This window comes from Medicago sativa, chromosome 7 (genome assembly GCF_051527215.1).
Source record: "Medicago sativa cultivar Bolivia chromosome 7, Bolivia_mono, whole genome shotgun sequence".
NCBI classification, from domain to species: domain Eukaryota; kingdom Viridiplantae; phylum Streptophyta; class Magnoliopsida; order Fabales; family Fabaceae; genus Medicago; species Medicago sativa.
Genome location: NC_140755.1, coordinates 103,036,718 through 103,058,549, shown reverse-complemented (window position 1 = coordinate 103,058,549; position 21,832 = coordinate 103,036,718). Strand labels below are relative to the sequence as shown.

Genomic DNA, 21,832 nt, shown 5'->3' with positions numbered 1-21,832 from the left:
GTCTATTAACCTTTTAAAATTATATGCTAATTAGCCTTTTTATAAATAGGTCAAATTTTCTACTCCCTCCGGTCCTATTTATAAGAGAAATTTGGGTCAAAAAAAGTGGATGTATCTGGTCCACTTTTTTAACCAAATACATTAACTTTTGTTGACCAAAATTTCTTTTATAAATAGAGTCAACCAAGTTAATAGGTCAACCAAACTTTTTAAAAAGTCATGTTAGACTTAAAATAAAGTCTTTAAAAGGCTAATAGGTCAGACTTAAGTTTCTACTCCTTCCGTCTTATAAATGTGTGCACTTTTGACCTGATATACTTTGACCATGTTTTTATACTAATATACAAAGATAAATAATATCATATGAAATGTTGTTGGATTCGTCTCGATTAATATTTTCAAAATATTAAATTTTCATAATTTTTTTCAAATAGATAATTAAAGATATTAAAGATCAAACATATGCATTGATTTGTGTGTCTGAGTCATCTAAGTCGTCTAATATGAGAATGGAGGGAATAATTTTTTAGACTAGACTTGCCCTATTTAAGTAAAGTTTGGCTCGACTCGTCCTATTTTCACTTCTACTAGGTATCACTACTAAATGAGTCTCTTCGCAAGCTCTAGTACAACTAAATGCTAGTACTACTAAGTCATAAGGAAAATAAATTTAAGCTACATTCAATAGTGTTGTTTCTTTGTCATTTATCCTACATTTTTAGTCAAGTAATTGTACTCAAATGATAAATAGCAAGTTTCCCTAAAGACGAATTATTCTGAAGAATAGTCTTTTATCAGTATTTTCTTATCTTCCGATCGAACTCCGAATTACTAGGTTCATTTATGAAATTGAAGAGTTATTATGAAAAATAAAATATTAAATGTCTTTTCTTATTCTAAAATTGTTTCAAAAGTTACAGTGGATTTAAGAGTTTTGAGCTATTTATCGACTTCGGTATTTTAGAAAAGATCATTTTATAAGGAAAAAAACATCATTTAATTGTTTATAAGTATTATACTATTTTTTATATTTTATAATAAAAAATTATTCAATATTCACCATTATTTATAAATAAAAAAACTCTATAAAAATTTTAATTTTATCCCGCTGACACTTTTGATAAATAATATTTAATTACTATCATTTTGAAGTTATTGGAAATAGTTTTTTTAAGGGAAAAAGTCATTTTTCTATTAATTTTAAAATCAAATGTATCAGTACATGTTGAAATATCAAATGTACAATATCAATTCTCATATTCCTCTCACCACCAAAAAAAAAAAATTCTCATATTCCTCTCATTGTTGGTTGATAAGTAATTGGTTCATGCTCGTAAAGGCATAAGTTCAACTTCCGCTGCAATCGAAGGTTTATAATGTTATATAAATCTTTATGTATTTCATAACCAAACTCATCCAAACTTTAATTTTATCTTATTTTTGACAAATAAACTTTATTTTTATCAACAACAAGAAAGGAAAAATTCTCACATTTTTATATACGAGATTAGACGGGCATTTTTTCATAAATAAAAATGAGGTTTTTAATTTAAAATTGGGAAAATGCTAACGAGTATTTCCAGTATACTCTTTAAGAACCTAAGTATTTATTATAAAAACATGTGCATTCAATTCATTAAAAATTAAAATATTTCACTTTTATAAACAATAATTATTTATTTTAAAATGTGAGTGTCGTGTACGTTAAAAAGACTTCAATAAAAAAACTTATAAATGGTGCAAAAATTGTCTCATTTTTGTATCTTTGAATTGGTCACTTTAATCCCCTAATAATTTGGTAACTATTAAACACATTATTTATAAAGATTTTGGTTGTCAAATTATTAGTTACTCGCGTTTAAATTGTATGACTTTAATCGGTACTCCCTCCGTACCGGAATAACTGACCCATCTTTTAAAAAAAAGTGTCCCAAAATAACTGACTCATTTCAATTTTCAATACAACTTTCATCATTCCCAATACAATATAACACTAAATAATACTAGTACTACTTTTATCATTCCCAATACAATATATTTCACTTTCCCCTTTATTTATACATTTTTCTTAATATGTGTGAAAAACAAAATTGTGTCAATTAAATTGGGATGGAGGTAGTATTTAACAACAACAAAATTGATCATTTTCCCCTCTATTTTAAAAATAATTCTTACATTTTAAGGTTTTGCAAAAGAGTGTCCGGACATCGAATCAAAACCATAAAATATACTCCCTCCGTTTCAAAATGAGTGTCGCTTTAGTCAAAAAAAATTGTTTTAAAATGAGTGTCGCTTTCAGTTTCCAATGCAATAATAACTTTTCTTTTCAATTGTACCCTCCAATTAATACTCTGCACACTACTTCCAAAGTATTACTTTTAAAACTAACCAATAGTTAATAAGGATAATTTGGTAAAATAATCATTCTCTTTCTTTTAATCATTGCATTTTTTAATATTTGTATAAACATCTAAAACGACATTCATTTTAAAACGGAGGGAGTATATATTTACATAAAACAAGATTAATTTAAACAAGACTATAAAATAGCAGGACGGTGAATGTGTGTGTTTTGTTGGGAAGCGTACCTGCCAATTTTTGATAAAAACTTTATCGTAAAAGAGAGTATCTCACATTGTCCAGCGAGTATTGTCCGCTTGATGACGTTGGACTTTTCTAAGAGAATCTGATGCTACCTTTCGTTGCATCACGCGCTCTTCCTCTCATAATCTTTGCTAATTAACCTTCACCTATGTGTTTTGTCAAAAAAAAAAAAAAAAAACCTTCACCTATGTGCAAATCTTTGTTCTTCACTTTTTCTGTTTTTTTTTTCTTCTTGGAATGCAACTTTTTTTTTACAAAGCTAATAAAAAAAAGAGCGAAAAGAAAATGTTTAATTGCTTGTTTGATCTCTCATGTTTAGTTAAGATTTTAAGTTAGTTCCTTATGTTTAAATCCATTCTCATCCTGCAATTCTGTTTCTCTTCTTCTATTCTGAAATGTCATTTTTTCTTTTTTTTTTTTATTTCTAATTTAACAATAAATAATAATAACAATAAAACTAATTTTATTTTATTTATTTTAATTTTAAAATTTGTCTTGTAATGTGCCACGTGGCTTGATATAATTGGGCCACGTGGCATATTTTTAACCGTTGACTAACTAAGGGACTAATAACAAACTTTTTTCAAAGTGCATGGACCTAAATCAAACAAAAAAAAATTGTAAGGACCAATGCCAAAATATGATGAAACTGTAGGGACTAATTACACGTTTAAGCCTTTTAAAAGTTTTAAGATGGTCCGTTATGTTTTAAATGTTTTAAATTTGTCCAAAACGTTACTCACGTTGTAATAAGTTAATCTCTTTCGAGACATGATATTGAGTTTAATAAAACAAAAAAATGTTTTAAAATCGGTTTTATAAATAAGTTAAATTTCATCACCCATATTGTCAACCAAATCTTTAAACGGTCGAGTGACGGAAGAGACTAACTTATTCCAACGTGAGTAATGTTTTGAACCAACTTGAAACCTTTAAAACATTAGGGACCAACTTTAAACTTTTAAAACACAAGGGACCAACTTGAAACCTAAAATAAACATAAGGCATCAGACATGCAATTAAGCCAAAAAAAATCAGGACTTTGAGAAGAAAGTTCTCAACTGGAGGCGATAAGTGAATGATGAAATCAACTTCAGAGGAGGCTCTTAATTTAGTCTGATAGTCGACACATTGATTTCCCTCGATGATAGTATTGATGAAGAGAGAAATTATGGTTGGCTAACATGTCCGAAATATCACGAACTAAAACAGCGTAGATGTGATGCCCCAGAGTGTCAATCGATATGAGATTGATGGAAATAAGGGAGTCTAGATAGCAAATCAAATCATAAATGCCCACTTTGATAGCCATTATAAGGTCGCGGTAAATTGTTGTGAGTTCTACCAAGAGGATATCATTTGAGTTGGGGATGAAACCTGAAAAGCCTCATGGATAAAAACATGCACTGTTGTGGAGGATACCACCATAGCCAGCACAGATTGGGGGTTCCTAAGCAGCTGTCATCAACGTTGAGAATGGAACCTGGGTGATTGTTGCAGTTCCATTTAATTAGTCGGTTTGTATGGGCGACACTACCATCTCTTTGGAAGCTTGAACTGATTGCATCTGCTGAACTGTGAATGTTGTTGCAAAGACGAGTCAGAGACCAAGTTTTATTATTGGGGCACATTAGGTTACAGTTCCTCCAAACCCACCAAAGACCGGCAAGAAAGATTGTGGTGTGAGGGCCTAGGGTGCCATTTTTTGATCCAGTAATGCGCATTTGGTGCATAGAAAAAGTCGTTACCTGATAAACCAATTTTGCACCAAATGTTACTAGAAAACCGACAATCACCAACACAGTGAAGGAAGGTTTCATCATGATCTCCGCAACGAGTACAGGTGCCCAAGAGCGCCATATTCCTATGATGAAGCAAAGATAAGGTAGGCGAAGCATTGTGACAACCTAACTAGATGAAAAATTTGTATTTTCTGGAACTTGCAATCTCCATATCCAATACTTTTGTTGTGTAGTTGCCATTTTTATTACGAGCCCAGATTATCTAAATTTTATGTGACAAAAAAAACTTGTGTGGTCATTAATGGAAATTGGACAAATTATCGACATAACACTTTTACCATTATTTACACAATATCGACAAGAAATTGTCAAAAAAGTCTTTTCATTCAAGGAAATGATCGAATCATCGACTCTCATGTTTTGAATAATGAAAACTCAAAGGATCATCAAATTATATTTTGCGCAATCGTAAAAATGACATAGATAATACATTTTCGCTTAAATTTTTAAGATATATATTAGGTATATGAATGATCTCACTTATATGAATCATCTCACTTGCTTGTGGAGTCTATTGTTTACATGTAAGAATCCATTGGATTTTTTTCTCTATTAGCATCATTGATTGTGGCTCTTTGGAGTCTTATTGTAAGGCTTTCCCATCTGACATTATAAGAAACGGGAACGTACAATTTTTGTATTTTACTGACTACATTTGAGCTTCCTCATTTTTGGAGACAGATATAATAAAGACAATTGATTGGCATTACCTTGACCATTGAGTCAGGCTTTTCAAAGGATGTGTGATAGGGTCGAATTATCTATCTTTTTGCAATAAGTATCACCCTTTACTTTAAAAAATAACAAAAAAACAAACGATTTTTATGGCTTTTCAAAGGGTGTGTGATAGGGTCGAATTATCTATCTTTTTGCAATAAGTATCACTCTTTACTTTAAAAAATAACAAAAAACAAACGATTTTTATGAAAGAGGGAGTAGAAAATCACTTGTCACATTGTAGTTGACCAATATCACAAGATATTGACACCAGAATGTCACACGAGTGCTACTCATACTAACCCGTTTAAGGAATGATGTCTTTTTTGGCCGTGACAGGTATAATGTTTTAATTGTAGTATGTTGCATTTTATTCTATTGGAATTAATTGTAGCCTGTTTCTGTTCCTCCCTATATATATTTCTAATTAACTTTTTCAAACACTACTTCCAAAATATTATATTCAACCTATTTATTTAGGACAATGAAAAACACATATGTTATTATTAATAAGTATAATTTGAAAAACACATGTATTTATTTATTAATACCTGTGCAAAAACATTAAAATAACATTATTTTAAACGAAATATTTATATTTTCTCCTCGACATTTTTTACTTAAGTTTTGTTAGGTACAGTATTTGCTCATTGAAACCAACAAACAAAACAGACAAAGATTACCTAAATTTTTAATATGGGGAATTGATCGTCCTACGTAACGGAAATTGGAGAAAAGCACGTTAACAACACAACATTGAGAATAGTAGAGAGAATAATTGCCTAAAATATTGGTTTCGTAGCCACAAAGAGACATAGGATAAGCATCCCAAAAATTATTACATATCATTTTCAATTGAAATAGAGGATCGGGATTGGGGTCCAAAGGTTCACATGTACACCATTTCTTTCTACTATTTGAGTGTTGTCCAGTCCATTCACAACTGTAATAGAATATGACCCTCATCATCACTTCATCAAGGTCAAACTTATCTCATTACCCCACATATTATAGATATCCCTTTCCATTGGAAACACATGAAGCAGGCAATTGCAGGCTCTCATTTCTCTTACTCTCACACACAAACAACAATAACATGTCTTCTTTTTCTGAATTTTTTGCTTTCTTTTGGTTTGCCTTTAAGGGGAAGCTCCTCTTTTGTAAGATTCCCACATCATAATATGTAGTATGTATCATACTCAAACAAATACATTAATTCCAAATATAAATGCAATACCATATACTACCAATTATACATGGATGTACAAAGTAATAGCTACATTAAACTATCGCCAAAAAATGCATTATTGTTGATTTGTATTGATGATCATCAATGAATTGAGTCAAACCATAATAAACGCAATTGGTTTGTGTCTCGGTTTTTCAAACATGATGGGTGGTTAGGGTGTCACAACACAATTGGTTTCTGTGTTTAAAAATTCGAATCCTGTCTTTTCCATCCTTGCTTTTCTTTTCTTTTCATGCCTTGCTGTCACTGCATGTAGGTCCTTCCTTCTCTGCTCCTTCAATTCAACCACACATACATAGATCCAGGGCCGTCCCTGAGAATTCGGAGGCTCGGCTCAGGGAATGAAAAGAGGTAAGTGATAAAATCAAAAGTATTTTTTTTAAAAGAGCAATAGATAATATAAAACGAGTTTAGGCGAATACCTTCAAAAAGAGTCTTCATTCGCACCAAAAAGAGACTTCCTACGTGTATTTACTGAAGCAAATTCATCAATCAACTCTTCGTATTGTATATTTGGTGAGGTTAGACATGTAAGATTATTAAGAGGTCAATTTGGTGATAATTATCTAGAGTAGATAATGTGGCAAAACTAATGCTTCTAGAGTAGAAAAACTATGAACTTCCTAATGGACAAGTTATCATAATTGGGGCTGAGAGGTTCCGTTGCCTAGAAGTCTTTTTCCAGCCATCTATGATTGGAATGGAAGTTGCTGGAATGGAGATATTAAGGGGGCCTAAAAAGCAATACTATTTTTTTATTGGAGATACTATTACTACTGGGTATAAAAAAAATTGAGGCCCATCCTTGAGGGAGGCCCAGCTCGTTTGAGCTGTTTGCACCCCCTCAGGGACGCCCCTGCATAGATCAATCACGCGCCTCTCTCATTATGCTTAGGGATCATCTTGCCCTAATTGAACTTTGTATTTTTGTTCTTCTCAATATTCCCTGTGTGCGCAATTGCGAAAAATAATCCTTCAAGATTTGTGAGATTTAAATGGATGATAAACTTTTTTAAAAGTTTTAACGTTGTTACATGTTCAAGGTTGAATTTGAATATCCATGATCTTTGTTAAGTTAGAAGAGAACTGTGTCATCTCATCTAAACGTTCTTTCATAACTTACTCCATCTTTCATTAAAAATGTTTTTTTTTTGGAAAATCTTAAAGCATTTGTTTAAGAAATTAAACACAATAAAACTATTTTGGAACTTAGGTAAACAATCTCTTAAAAGTTTAAAACTACTTTGATCATGCATGGGTATCGTTAAAGTTATTTTTGGCCAAAGGATGTGCCAACCGATTCATATGGAAGAGGCGACTATGTTGTTTGTTAAAGAGTTTTGTGGAGCGGTTGAGGACATTGTGATTGGTGGATGTCCTTTCTTTGGGGACCTTCAATGGAGGTTGGATTCTTTACCTATTAGGTTTGGGGGGCTAGGTTTGTACTCAGCAGTAGACACCTACTCGTACGCTTTTGTGACTTCTAGGGCTCAATCTTGGATGCTACAAGATCATATTTTGAGAGACAGTGAGATATGTCGTATGGACTCAGATTTGATAATGCTTTGGATGATTTTCGTGTTACGATTCCAAATTTTGACGTTAGCAGTTTTACTTGCAAGGACATTGTCCCTCCTAAAGCACCACATGTTTTGGCGAGTGCTCTTTTTAGTAAAGTTGTTCAAGATATGGAAGTTAAGTTTGACATGACCACTAGACAGAAGACAGTTTTAGGATGTTTGCAAATAGCACATGCTCAGGATTTTCTTCTAGCTATCATGATTGATGAGTTATGTCAACATATGTCATCAGTGGAGTAACGTATTATCCTTAGATATTGCCTTATGATTCCACTATTTTCTATTGATGAAGTGTGTTGTTTGTTGTAAGGCGCGCCTGGATACTTTTGGGGAGCATGTCGTTCATTGTAAGGAGCTTCCCGGCTTTAAGTACATCATGACTTTGTTAGGGAGTATCAATGAAGAAGGAGGCGCATGTGAACTTTCTGACTAACCCACTAGATAGAAGATCGACACTTAGACTTGCGGATGTAATGGTGTACGAATGGGTAGGAAGAAAACATGCATGTCTGAACTTGACTGGGGTTTCGCCACTTGTGGGGTTAGGGGTAGGGGCTTTTACATTTACAGAAGGACATGTATCTCTAAAAGTTGTGTTAGTAAAGTGGCAAAACATGATAAAGTGTGTTCTCACAATCAATCTGCTTTTATATCATTTGTTTTTAACACTTTCGGTTTCCTAGAATCACAAATTGTTGACCTTTTAAATAGAGAGGCTCCCTTAAAAAAATATTATTGATCGATGACTATTAATATTTTTGAAACTTAAAATTGTTTGTATTTTGTGTTTTAACATAAACAACAACCAGAATACTATACACGTGAAAATCCAAGTTTTGAAACCCTACATCTAACAGCATGGTCGTTGAATAAATAGTACTAGTACGTAATTCACTTTGAATAACAAAATGCTGGGAAGTTTACCCCCCAAAAGAAAAAGAATAATGAAACCAACTAGCCCAACAAATTATTCCAAATATATAACTAAAGTCCATTGAGACAAGAGCGGACATAATTAATGGCAGAAATCCCGAACAGGAATTATATGCTATTAAGACCATAATGTGCTTATTTCCCTGTTCAGCATGCACTGTGTTGTTGAGTCTATTTTAACAATAACTGCTAGGATGTACTAGTAGTGGAGGACGTTGATGACACGCGTTTGATGTTGTTGCAATGTGAAGACCACAATACAATACATAGCCTTTTTTAGCATTTGTTAGTTTGCAAGTTACAGCAGAGCTGAGTGAGTCCACATACATGACTGAGACTGAGACCACATACAGTTCTTTGCCTTGCCTTAAATGACTTTGCAATAATGTGCGGTACTATAGTTTTTTGGCTCACTTCTGTGTTTTACCATGTGACCTGGTGGGGGAAATGCCCCCCAATTTTTTGACACTTTCTGCCAAAACAAAATTCCAATGCTCGAGAATCTATCAATTATATGTATCACTCAAACCTTGCTGCTGTAAGTAATACATTTACAAGGAGAGAATCCACTTTGTGTGTTTAATGAACTTATCGGTGGAGATTAGTTATCGTTAAATATAAACCAATACTTATTGAAAAGTTAATAATATAATGGACTTTTATCGTCTAAGAAGATATATATCCAACACCATAATTTTATAAGGTTTTTGTTTTCATTTTTTTCTCCAATCTAACTAACCACTTTCGAGAGAGCAACACATTTGGTATTACGTGCTGATATATTGGACCAAGAACAATCACACAAGCGAGTCTTAACGCCACATCTTCATATAAAATTGTAAGACATTGTATACAAGTTTTCTCTATAAAAAAAAATATACTAGTTTTCTCACTTATCCAAGTGAAGTTAAAATATGAGCCAAAGATGGTGTTTGGCTAGCTTGGTTAAGGGGGTACATTAGTGGAGATGCCTTGATGATTCTCACGCCATATGTGTTACCGTCTTACAAAGTTTGATTCAGAGGAGAGTACTTGCGAAGATAACTTACCCAAAAAAGAAATTAATTGCTCCAGAAAGGACTAAGGGGCCTATTTCTTTTAGTTTAAAGGGTTAATAGTGTTTTACCCCCTGTAATATAGGTCATTTCCGGTTTTTAACCCTGTAAAAATTTTTGTTTGGTTTTCGTCCTTGTAATTTGAAGATTTTTTGGTTTTTGACCTTTATGGCAAATTTCACTCCCTTTAATTTGAGAAAATTTCGGTTTACCCCCTGTAATTTGAGCAAATTTTGGTTTACTCTCCTGATAATTTGAGCAAATTTCAGTTTAGCCCCCTGTCATATCGTCGATTTTGCACTGTCAAAATTCATGAAGGTCCAAAACCAGAAATCTTCAAATTACAAGGACGAAAACCAAACAAAAATTTTACATAGTGGACAACTGGAAATGACATATATTACAAAGGGGTAAATCATTATTAACCCTATTTTAAATTGAACTATCAGAAATACGAGGACTAAGGTGCCTACCTGTTCGCTTTTTTACCACGGTTAATTGTATGAATGTCTTAATTGTATGAATGTCAATTTTGAAATAGACAATAATAAAATATTTTTGGTGAATTAGATTAAAATAAACTATTTTTATAATGCTCAATATTTGTTCATATGAGATTTTTTTTTTGAAGGAAACTATTTTATGAGATTTGACTATTTGTTTGATTAATAATTTAAATAATATTACAAAATAATTAAATAGTTTAAATGAAAGGTAAAATTAGAAGAAAAATGTCAATCAAAACTATATAAAAATAGAAGAAAAAATTGGTGTTAACCTTTCAATTCATAATAGAAATAGACCTTAGTGGTCTAGAGTTCGATTAAAATGTATATAAAATTTAGTAAAAAATTATTCCGCTATAAAATCAAATTCAAGTTCCTAAGGGGTGTTTATTGAAATTTTGATGACATGTCATATACTTTGGGTTATATGTAGTTCCTCCTACACCTCTCCAAAAAAAAAATGTGGTTGTACACAAGAATTTCTTTTCTACACACTTCCATTCCATCCCTTTAATGTTCTTTTCTTCTTATTTTCTTTCCTTTAATTTTCTTTAACAATCAAAACAAAGCATTGGAGTTAGGGTGGCATTTAGACACATTTTTTCGTCAAAAATAAAAATAAACCCATTTTCATATTGTACCTTCCATTAACTTTATTTTCAGAACTTCTTGTTCCCAGATACATCTACGTCTATTGTGCAACTTGCTTGGAAACAGAATAGTACTTGTGGTCCTTTGTCAAAGGAATCTCTAGCTGATCGATCGAGTTAAAAGACAAGCTTTGGTGACATATCTATGCCAATAATAATTCAAACAAAAAAGTGTACCTATTGGTCAAAGTGTTAGTATGCAAGAATTTTAACTTTGTATAGCTGCTCATTCTTCCAAGCATTACACTATCAATAAATTCCCAGTTAATTAAACATATATGAGATATACAAAATTTCACTCCTTTGACCTAATTTGAAGTTTGTTTTATCTTCTTTACTTAATGTTAAATTAGTCATCATGTTGAGTTAGTCATTTTTCTTTTATATATGTAACCAAAATAACATTTAAATTGTATGACTATTAGTGTATCTAATCCATAAGCCTTTCCTTAAGAGAATTTGAATCATACGTCTCTCTACTATTATATTAAAATACACATCTAAATGGTGTTGGAAGTCAAACGTTTATTCTATCAAAAGAGATTGATGCGAATCGGATAGTGTCGGACGAGGTGCAGCTGTTGTAAGTGGTTGTGGCTCTTTTTGTTTATTACTTTATTTGATTTTGGGTTGTCGCTTTGGTTCTGGTTGTTGTTGTTGGGAGGTTTAGTGTTTGTGATCTAGTTATACCGAAGGGCTTAGTTTTATATCTTGTGTTGTGCAATTGGTGGAGGCCTAACTGCCTTTGTATCTTTTCTGTTGGTTAAATAGGAACCTTAGGGGGTTTTTCAGTGAGGCACTGTTTGGTGGTTAGGTGCTGTTGCTATTTGGCATTTGTGTACTCTTTTTCCTCCTTTGCCGGTTTAGTGCGTCTTGCGCTTACCTAACTTAATAATATTTGCTGATTTAAAAAAAAAAAAATGGTGCCAAATTTTTTTTATAAATGATTCATGTTAATTGTTATGTTGTAACTGACAAATTGATTTATTAATTTAGTATTCAAGACCAATTGATTTATTTAAGTAAATGACAGGCAAATATGGTCCCGTGGCTAGTCTTACTAAACTACTAGTTAGTAGCCCAGATATGTGTCAAAAAGAAAATAGTAAATAGTGGAGTATGCCACAACACAAGATATAATAATTCAAACATTTGAATGTTGACATGATCTTCATTTTCAGTAGTTTTATTTTATTACCATACAAATGTCAACCCTTGTGACATACTACTCCTTTATATTATACACCCTCCGGTCACTAATATAAGCAAAAGTTAACATTTTAGATTCATTCATTAAATGATGTATGTGGTCTATAATAAAGACTATATACATCATTAATTGAATGAATGCAAAATGTCAATTTTTGCTTATATTAGTGACCGGAGGGTGTATTACACAAACCAAGACACTCAATAAATGTTACCTTTTTCTTATACAATAATCTTTACTTTTACTATAATAGCTTTAGTCATTTAATATTTTATTTCATATATTTCTCTCTCCACAATAAATAACTAAGGGTAATGTTGATAAAACAACATTTATTGTTGCATTGAACTTTGAAAGTGACAGTTAAATAGGAACAAAAAATTTCTCCAAAAGTGACACTTAAAAAGGAACGGAGGGAGTATATAATAATAAATTATAAAAAGAAAATTTCAAAACCAACTCTTGACTACCACGCGGCATGAATATATAATTAGTAAATAGTAAGGCAATGCAATGCAGGCATGCCATGCCAGCCTACAAATTTGACGGTGCAAAGATGGTTGATGAAAAGTAGATGAAACTTGTAACTAAACGGCCAGAAGGAAAAAAAAAATAATGAAAATGAAAACAAGTATACCCATACCTTTTTTTCTTTATATTTGTTAATTATACAAAAAATAATATATTTATAGAAAATTATACAAATTAATTAGATCCACAACGAGAATAAAAATTGTATTCTATAAACTTTTTCCCTTCTGTAAAGCAAACTATTGAAATTTGCAACCAGCGCAGCTAGGGTTCAAGAATCACTGTGTCAATCTATATGTTACATATATATTTACCTATTCATATATATGATAAAGGAGATTGGTGATCGTATATATACGATATAGCAAATTAAATTCAAAAAAATGTACACCAAGATAATACAATATTATAAGGTCCGTACCGTATGATATAGTATAAATTAAAAATGTGTTAGTATACAGAAATTGTATGATGCAGTTAGTTTTATACATTTCACAAGTAATAACAAGATCTTTGTATCAATTAAAAAGAAACAATCTCTTATAAAAAATAAAAAATCAAAAAGAAAAAAATGTGTGTGTATAAAAATTACATCTGTGTATCAAAAAAAAGAAAGATCTGAGAGTGATCGATGATATTGCAATTATTTTTGAGATTGTAGGTGTTTGTCTGATTCAGTCAAGGTCTTGATCATTGCGTTTTTTTGGATGCTAACTTCATTATTAATAACAGCAGGAAAAGGTGGTGATGATGAATGAGCAACGACGTTAATATGTCCAGCAACATGAATTTCAGCCAAAGTACAACGCCCTTTACTGCGACCAGGAACTGTAGAGCATGGATTCTTCGTCGAACCTTTCACTGGACCTCTTTGTAGTAGTGTTCTTGCTGCACTTGTGTTCTCTATACTCAATACAAGAATTATTATTAATGTTGTCAACAAGCACAACTTCTTTATCATGTAGCTACCCATAATTAATGTAAAACAATATGTAAGAACTTCAAAAGAAGAGAGGATTTGATTAAAAGATATGGATTGGATTAGGGATTGTAATGAAGATGGAATGTAAATATGTTAAATGAAATTTGAAAGAGATGTTAATGTTTATATAATAAATAAGACGAGGTTTTGATTTATTATTTATTTGACCAAATTCCGCGTATTGAAGTTTTCAAAGAAATGTGCAGCTTGTCTAATTCAAACATCTTGAAATTTCCGTTCCATTGCTAAGCATTCACATCACGGATGTCCACGTAATAGTATATACTATAAGTATAAGTATTACTTTAATTAAGTCTTAGTTGAAACTTGAAATATTTCTCTTATTATATCTGTTTATACTATACATTTCTACTTTATATTCTTTGTTTATTTCTTTTTTTTGCCATGGTAAGGCATGTTTTCTTTTTTCTTTTCTTTTCTTTCATTTTTTTATGGCTGGTCAAAATACTCAAAACTTGTGGTACACGATTCCAAGCTTCACGTTTTGTCAAAACACACTTCCGAGTTGGATTGGAGGTGTGGAACGAGTCTAACACTCCGACAAACAATGTATAATTTTGGTCCACATTAATTTCAATCGGTTAATATTTCTATTTTTGTTGTTAATCCTCCGGATTTTAACAAAATAGATTTTGGTAGTTTAGAACGTAGATGAGAGACAAATAAAATATAACTAAAAATTATTTCATCTAAGAATTAAAATAAGACTCTCTTAAGAATTCGTCTTTAAGTGTAGTTCATTAACTTGATTAAGTTCACATTGCTTTCTACAATTATTAACTTGATTAGTTCCATTTTGTGTATCATTGTTATACTGATTATACTGATTCAAGTATAAATATATTCACTTGTTCACATTGTTACTAATTTTTTATTTGTGTATAAATATATTCAATGTTGATTTTTTATCTTAGAAAATAAATTATCAGTATTAATCAGAAATATATTTGAAAAGAAACTGATAAATACATTTAATAATTCAAAAGAATAATTACATTTAGGGACAAATTTGCTTTTTCAAATAGTGCTTATAAGAAGGAACAGAGTGAGTAGTTTGCATGGACTAAAACAAGTATTATTCGGGCAAACTATTATTTTATATAATTTTATTTATGATAAGTGGTGAAATCTGTTTTGGAGTATAGTTATACATTAACTAGTAAGGTTTTGTAATTTATTTTAGTTTTTTTTTTACAGTGCAATTTATTTTATTTCTAGTTATGTATCCAATATCAAATGTTTTTGCTCACCATGAATGGTCTAGTCGCAGGCCGTGCTACAATCCATTGAAGAGAAAATAACAGTTACTTATACTGTGCGTTTGAAGCTTCAATTGGATTTAGCTTATGATATTAGACATTTTTGTAAGTGTATGAAAGTGTTCATAAAAATATCTAAATTTTCGGCTTATTTTCATAGGACCGTAAGTTGTTTCCACCTTTGCAGTGTTTGTTTCTTTTTGAATTGTGGAAATAACTTATACTTATTGAAAAGTTTACGTCCAAATGATATTGTGCATACTACACTTGTATACCGATGTACAGTCAAATGGTCAAGCTATTTCCTTCAACAACAAAAATGTCAAATTAACATATTATCTATGTGAACGTGGATTAGGTGATTAAATTGAAAGGTATTCGCTTAAGTTTTCAAACTTTAATATATAGTAGTATAATTGGTTTATAGACTAGATAGCAAACATCATCTAAAACATATATACAAATGCGATTTCCATATTTAAATTCAGATAAATGTGTTCAGTTTAACAATATTAATACCGTCTGTTGAATAAAGTCTAATAAACACCACAATTTTATGTATTTTTTCTTTTTTTTTAATAATAATATATATAAGCAGTTGATATTAGATTAGAGTGAAGTGTCAATTTAGTTGAGACGTCTTTTAATCGTGTCATTTTACTCTTGATTTAGATAAAGAAAAAAAAATCTAACAAAAATAATATATATTTTCTTATCCACGTTGTTCTTCTCATTCTTTCACACAATATAATACTATATTAACTTTACAATTGTGCTTATTAAAACATTTTCTCTCTCTATCTTCACCTTTTGCCATTCCCACTTACAATTTTTTTAATGAATAAATAAATTTACTGTATTTTGAAAAAATTAAAGGTTGTTATTTATTTATTTATTTTTTTGAGCAAAAAAGGTTGTTATTTTAATAAACTCGTGATTTATTATGATGTATGTACAATGTTTACCTTTAATTTATAAATCGATGGTTAATGTAGCTCGCTTTATAAAAATCAGATTCCTAAAATATAACAATAAAAAATTATTGATGTGACTCATTTATTTTTATTTCTTGAGGTGTTACAAGACATAGTAAACTATGAATGCTTTAAGAACGTTACATATTTATAAAGACGGTCGTTGATATTTACCTTCCACTTAACATTCCTCAAATTATTTCTGTTACTCCTCAAAACAACACTCTTTCAATTAATGTGGAGTATGTAAAATATAAATTTGAAATAATGAAATATAATGTAGGGTTCAGTGTGACCCATTTTAAAGTTTTTTTATGAGTTATATGAATATTTAGAAGAAAAAAAATGTTAAAGAGTGTTCTTAAGACATTGATTAAGAGAACAAAAATAGAAAGATGCTTTAAAAAGTGATAAATTCAACTATTTAAAAGTTTAAAAATTGTAATTTTCAATACAAAACTACTATTTTTTGGAAAATATAGCTGAATTGTTTTAATAATTAAGACCTGTAAATAATACACAAAAATTAAGTGAGCTCCATTTAAAGAATCAAAATGAATGTAACGGGTATAGGTGCTCTAAGTCATCCCCATCCCACTCTTATTATGACCTCCACCACTATCATTAGTTTGATTTCATATTTCCAAAATTTATTTACATTCGAAATTTATCAAACAAGTGTGTTTTTCTATCAAAGTTTTTGGTGCAAAGTATTTAACATTTTTTTTGGTCAAATACTGATGGCCTTTAACAAGGCCTTCTTCCCATAAGAGTATTTTACATTCACATGGCTCAAAATCAGGACGCTCTTGAAGAGTTCTCCATACCCAGTTTTACTCCTACTAGCGTAATGTTGATTATCAAACATGTGTTTCTAGTATATCAACTTTGCAAAGTAATTCTAAGAGATAATAATTTATGATAGAATTTTTTTAAATTACTCTTGCTAATCAAATCAAAGCACTGTGAAATACAGACACTGTTTCACTCTCGTTTCTTTCTAATCTCTCAATGCAAATTCATCACTCTCAAACTCAAGGAAACAAGGGAGAAAAACACCACATAAAATAAAAGCCATATACAAACAATGTTAGTTCACTCTGTTTACAAAATACTCACTTCAATACAAGAAGACACAAATTAAACAAGCAACCACTCATTGCAATTATTATTCATTTTACAAGGCAAAAACTACAAAAGAAAAGAAGAAGTGTGTAAAAGACAATTCAAATGCAGCAAAATGTCCCAAGGAAACTATCCCCAAAAAAAGGAAGGGCGAAAAAGCTCTCAGTATAATTTGAAATCCCATTTTCTTGTAACCTGGATGATATCAAGCTATTGTTACTGTACAGTTGCAACCAGTCATGGTTTACCCGGTTCACCGTTGTTCAATGTACCTTCTTCCTGGTGGCTAATCATTGGTATACGAATCTGTCAAGTCACAATAGCATTTTATAAACAAACACTCAGAAAACAATATTCAAAACAGATGCACCGTGTCTATTAAATAATCTTATTATGACGCAAAGTCTTTGGTCTTTCACACTAAATAGTTCGTTGATACAAATTATATTTGAATACTGTACCATTGTTGAGAGCAACAATATATGATGCTCCTAAAACTCTAACTACTGCACAGGTGGAGTGAAGATTTTAACTTCATATATAATGGCAACAGTCGTTATTTAAATTTTGGTTTCAATTGAAAATCCAAATTCCAAACCAGTTCATACATTAATTTTTCTTTGCTAGTCGGTAAATAGTCATGTGGAATAACTGTCATGAGGTCAGCAACTTAGAAGCGTAATTACGAATATGAAGTTTGGTATGACATTGAACAATGATATTCTTAGTTGTCTCTCAGTTAACGAAATTTTCTAGGGGATGATCGAACTAAACACCTATGATTTTGTGGCATGCACATTTCTAAATTGATTAGAATATCCTGAATTAAAATCCTGCTGTTTCACGCTTGCTACCTATAGTTAATTTCAGTCCGAATATGTTCTTACACGATTTATTTATCCATCAATGAATACTAAACTCTGGCAACTAAAGAAATAATCAATGCCTTAAAGAAGACTTCACTCAATCTACTACTGCACATTAAAATTCGTAAATTCCAGCACTGAATCATACGTTCATCTGGCATCCTTTTTCTCTAAACTTGAATAACTATATTAATATATTATCCAACCGCATGTTATCTCGACATGGACACGAATCCTCCTCAAAAAACCAAAATATAAATTATCAATGTATCATTACAGGGAGGTCGGTTCATAGTTATCTCTTAATTATTTCTAAATTTGCATAAACAATCTAGCAGTGTTGTAAATAAGACAATAAAAAATAACCAACCTTGAGAATAAAGTGTTTTATTTGTGAAATTTTCCCTTACTTATCTTGGATCACAGACATTTATCCATACTCAATATGCTAAAATAGATTTCATTATAGTGTATGTAGTTTTAAAAATGACTAAAGAGTGGTGCTTTTATCTTACGTCAATGGTTCTGCAGAGACTACTAACCTTATATACATCCTCAAGCAACAGGTTGATCTATTTCTCTTATCCCGATCCTGCGTAATTGTTGCAGGCGATCAGCTATTTCCTGCAATAACTTAAGTCCTTCACCTCCATCGCTCAGTAAGTTGATAGTATGCTCAAGGAAACTATGGTCTGCCTCAAGAGCTTGTAACCTTTCAATAAAATCTGAAACCAAACTTCCAGTAGAAGCTAAATCATTATCTCCACATAGAACAGAGGAGTCATGTCCAGAGTATTCAAGTTCACCATTTTGCTTGCAAACTGGAGGTTTCTTGGATGACGGGTCATCAACCATGGCATCTGAATTTAATTTGAATGACGAAACCGAATCTTTCATTGGAATATTTTTGTCCAACTTTTCCGAGTTTTCTGGGTATTCCTTTACAACATTTTCAGAATTAGGCCAATTATCCTGAGACTGGTGAGAATTCAGGAAAAAGTATACTTGCCTCTCCAATTTCTTCAAACGTTCAGAAATATATAACTTTTCATCTTGAAACTCCATTTGTAAACTTTGTGCAGATTGAATATTCTTTTCTTCCGAAGACATGAGTTGAATGTCAGCTTTGTCATAGATATTAGGATTTGATTTTCGGGGGCCACTTTCATCATTTTCAATGAAAGTGCATTGTGAAAGATCCAATCCAATATCTTTTACCTTCATTTCAGAGTTTTTCTCCACCATGTTCTCCGGCTTTGATTCGTCAGGGAATTTCTTCCTATAAAACTCAACCTTTGCTTCTAAGTCTTCTAACTCCTTCTCCCTCTCAGCAAGTAGGTCATTAGCTTTTTGCAATGCTTCCAATTCATATTCTGACTGCTCATCCATCATCCTTAAGTGCTGCAAGGCTTCCATATGTAACGTTGCCTTTTCTTCCTGCAGTCTAGTGATCATGGCTAAAGCTTGACTTGCAGCAATTGCAGAAGCGTTTCTCTCTTCCTCCAGCTCTTTATACAAAGCATTCATAAGTTTCCTGTCATGATCAACTTGTCTTTTAAGCTTGTCAACCGGGCTTTCACCTTCAATATCACTGACAATGCTTCCATCCAGAGACAAACCAGATTCGTTTCTCTCAAGCGAAATCATTTTTTGAAGTATCTGCATTCCAGTAGAGTTAGTAACATCAGAACTCTTTGCTTCTTCGCTATTCATAGACAATCTGGGACTGATATCATTAAAAGACATATCAGTCCCTCGAGTGGCCGAGAATTGTGACAGCAATATCTTTAGATCTTCATTAACTCTTGAGGAATCTTTCCCAAGCCAATGTTCTGCAAGCATGCCAGACAACTGTCTTCCTCTATTACTGACAGCTAGCTTATAAGCATCACCAAGATCTAGCAAATTAGGATTTTGCTGACACGTATCAGTAGAAACCGGGGTTGGTTCTAAACCTGTTTCAGATGTTATTAGCCTATTGCCTGACTTAATGTTTTCTTCACGGTCCATGGCGGGTCTTCGCTCAGATGTTAGCTCCTCTTCGTCAGTTCTAAAATCATCTATACAAGAAACAATAACATTATGATTCTATATCATTTAAGAAATGGAGAAAAGGTTTTTCATATCAGAGTATAAAACTAATGCACTTATGAACTGAAAATAGTGAAATATAGATTTTTCAACTGTATAAAAAGGCACTAGACATTTTCGTCCTACATTTATAATAGATTATTTGGGTATTAAAAACTAGATTATTTAATTGCATCAACTTTCTACAAAGAATTATAACAGACTCCTCTATCCTTCAAATCCATGCATTACATGGTAAAGAAAAGCAATCACAAAAAGTAACTTACGCTTTTCCTTTGATACTTCAACAGGCACTTCTGTTATATTTGATAATGTAGGAACATCGTTGAAGGAAATAGGCTCGCTTGGGGACGGACAAACATCACTTCTTTCAATCTGCTGCCAGTCAAGTTCTGTCAAACCATTTCCACTTTCCACTGTTGCTTCTGCGGTTTTAATAGCACAAATGTCTTTGTTTTCTACTTGTACTCGTGGTTCTGACAACAATGGCTCAAGTACAGAAGCTGAAGTCCCGGGCTTTGTGGAAGTCAGATCCTCAGTTGAATCAACACTGCAAAGCTCCATATATTCACATGGAACTCTTATATCTTCCTTGGTATCATCTTTCCCGTGAATTGGTATACTTATACCGTCATCATCTGATATGGGAACCTCAAATTCAGACTCAGTATCAGAAGTAATGTTGAGTTCTGTGTAGCCTACACGGGACAAAGGATCCGCATGATCATTTCTCAGCCGTGCATCTCTGAATGATACAGACGGCTTCGCACTTCTTTTCTCATAAAAATCATTTCCAACAACACCTGAATCATTGAAATCAACAGCCCTAGACCGAATTGACTTGGCAAATACCAGACTTTGATCATGACCATCTAACCGGAATTTCTCACTACAACAAGAACAGTGTCCGGCAACTGTATGTTGACCAAGTAATGGATCATGATCAAATACAGATCCAGATTCTTCTTCTTCTTCACCCGATTTACCAAGCAATAGCCGGGAAGTCTCGGCATTGGATTTATCGACGACGGTTGCAGAAGACAAGACACAAGTTTCACAAACTCCTTGAATATTTACAAGCTTATCGTGTGCGCGACAAAAAACTAATTCAGAAATTTCAGACTTATGAAGACTACAAATCAAATCCAAATAATAACCTCTTTTCTGTTTGCCTAAAACATGATCAAGCCTTGAACAAAACAAGCATGGTGTTTTCAATTTGCAGTAATTAGCAAATTTAGTAATAACATAAGAGAAAATAGCACTAACAAATAAGAAAATGATCAATAACCATTCAAGTAAAGCTGAAGCCAATGATGTTGTAATTCTTTTGTAGAAATTTTGCCACCTAGAAGAAGATGAAACTTCATTGGCAGTAGCCATATTCTTTCTAGTCAAATCAATTATTGACTTTCAAAGTTTGAATCAGATCAAACTTATATGATTGATTGATACAAATATATATATAATCTGAAATTATATGAAGAACAATATTAGTTTAGTTTGTATAAACAGGTTTGATAAAACAAGATCATAATAAGAAAAAGAAGTTATGAGGATTAATTATTATTACAGGAACTGAAATTAAAATGAAATAGAAAATAGAAACGATTCGTACCGTAGATGAACAAGAAGTATAAATGAAGTTAAACAATAATAATAATGTTTATTGTGTTT

At 31.8% G+C, this 21,832-nt stretch overlaps 1 protein-coding gene across 1 annotated transcript; it reads right to left on the bottom strand.

Annotated features, from left to right (window-relative positions):
• Nucleotides 1-17,136: 17,136 nt before the first annotated feature.
• On the bottom strand, nt 17,137-21,832 carry LOC146911542 (myosin-binding protein 1-like). Its single transcript, XM_085730169.1, has 4 exons — nt 21,774-21,832; nt 20,422-21,625; nt 18,607-20,124; nt 17,137-17,504 (listed from the first exon to the last, which is right to left on the bottom strand). The coding sequence occupies exons 2-3, from the start codon at nt 21,536-21,538 to the stop codon at nt 18,620-18,622; spliced, it is 2,622 nt and encodes an 873-aa protein (XP_085586295.1). The 5' UTR covers nt 21,539-21,625; nt 21,774-21,832; the 3' UTR covers nt 17,137-17,504; nt 18,607-18,619.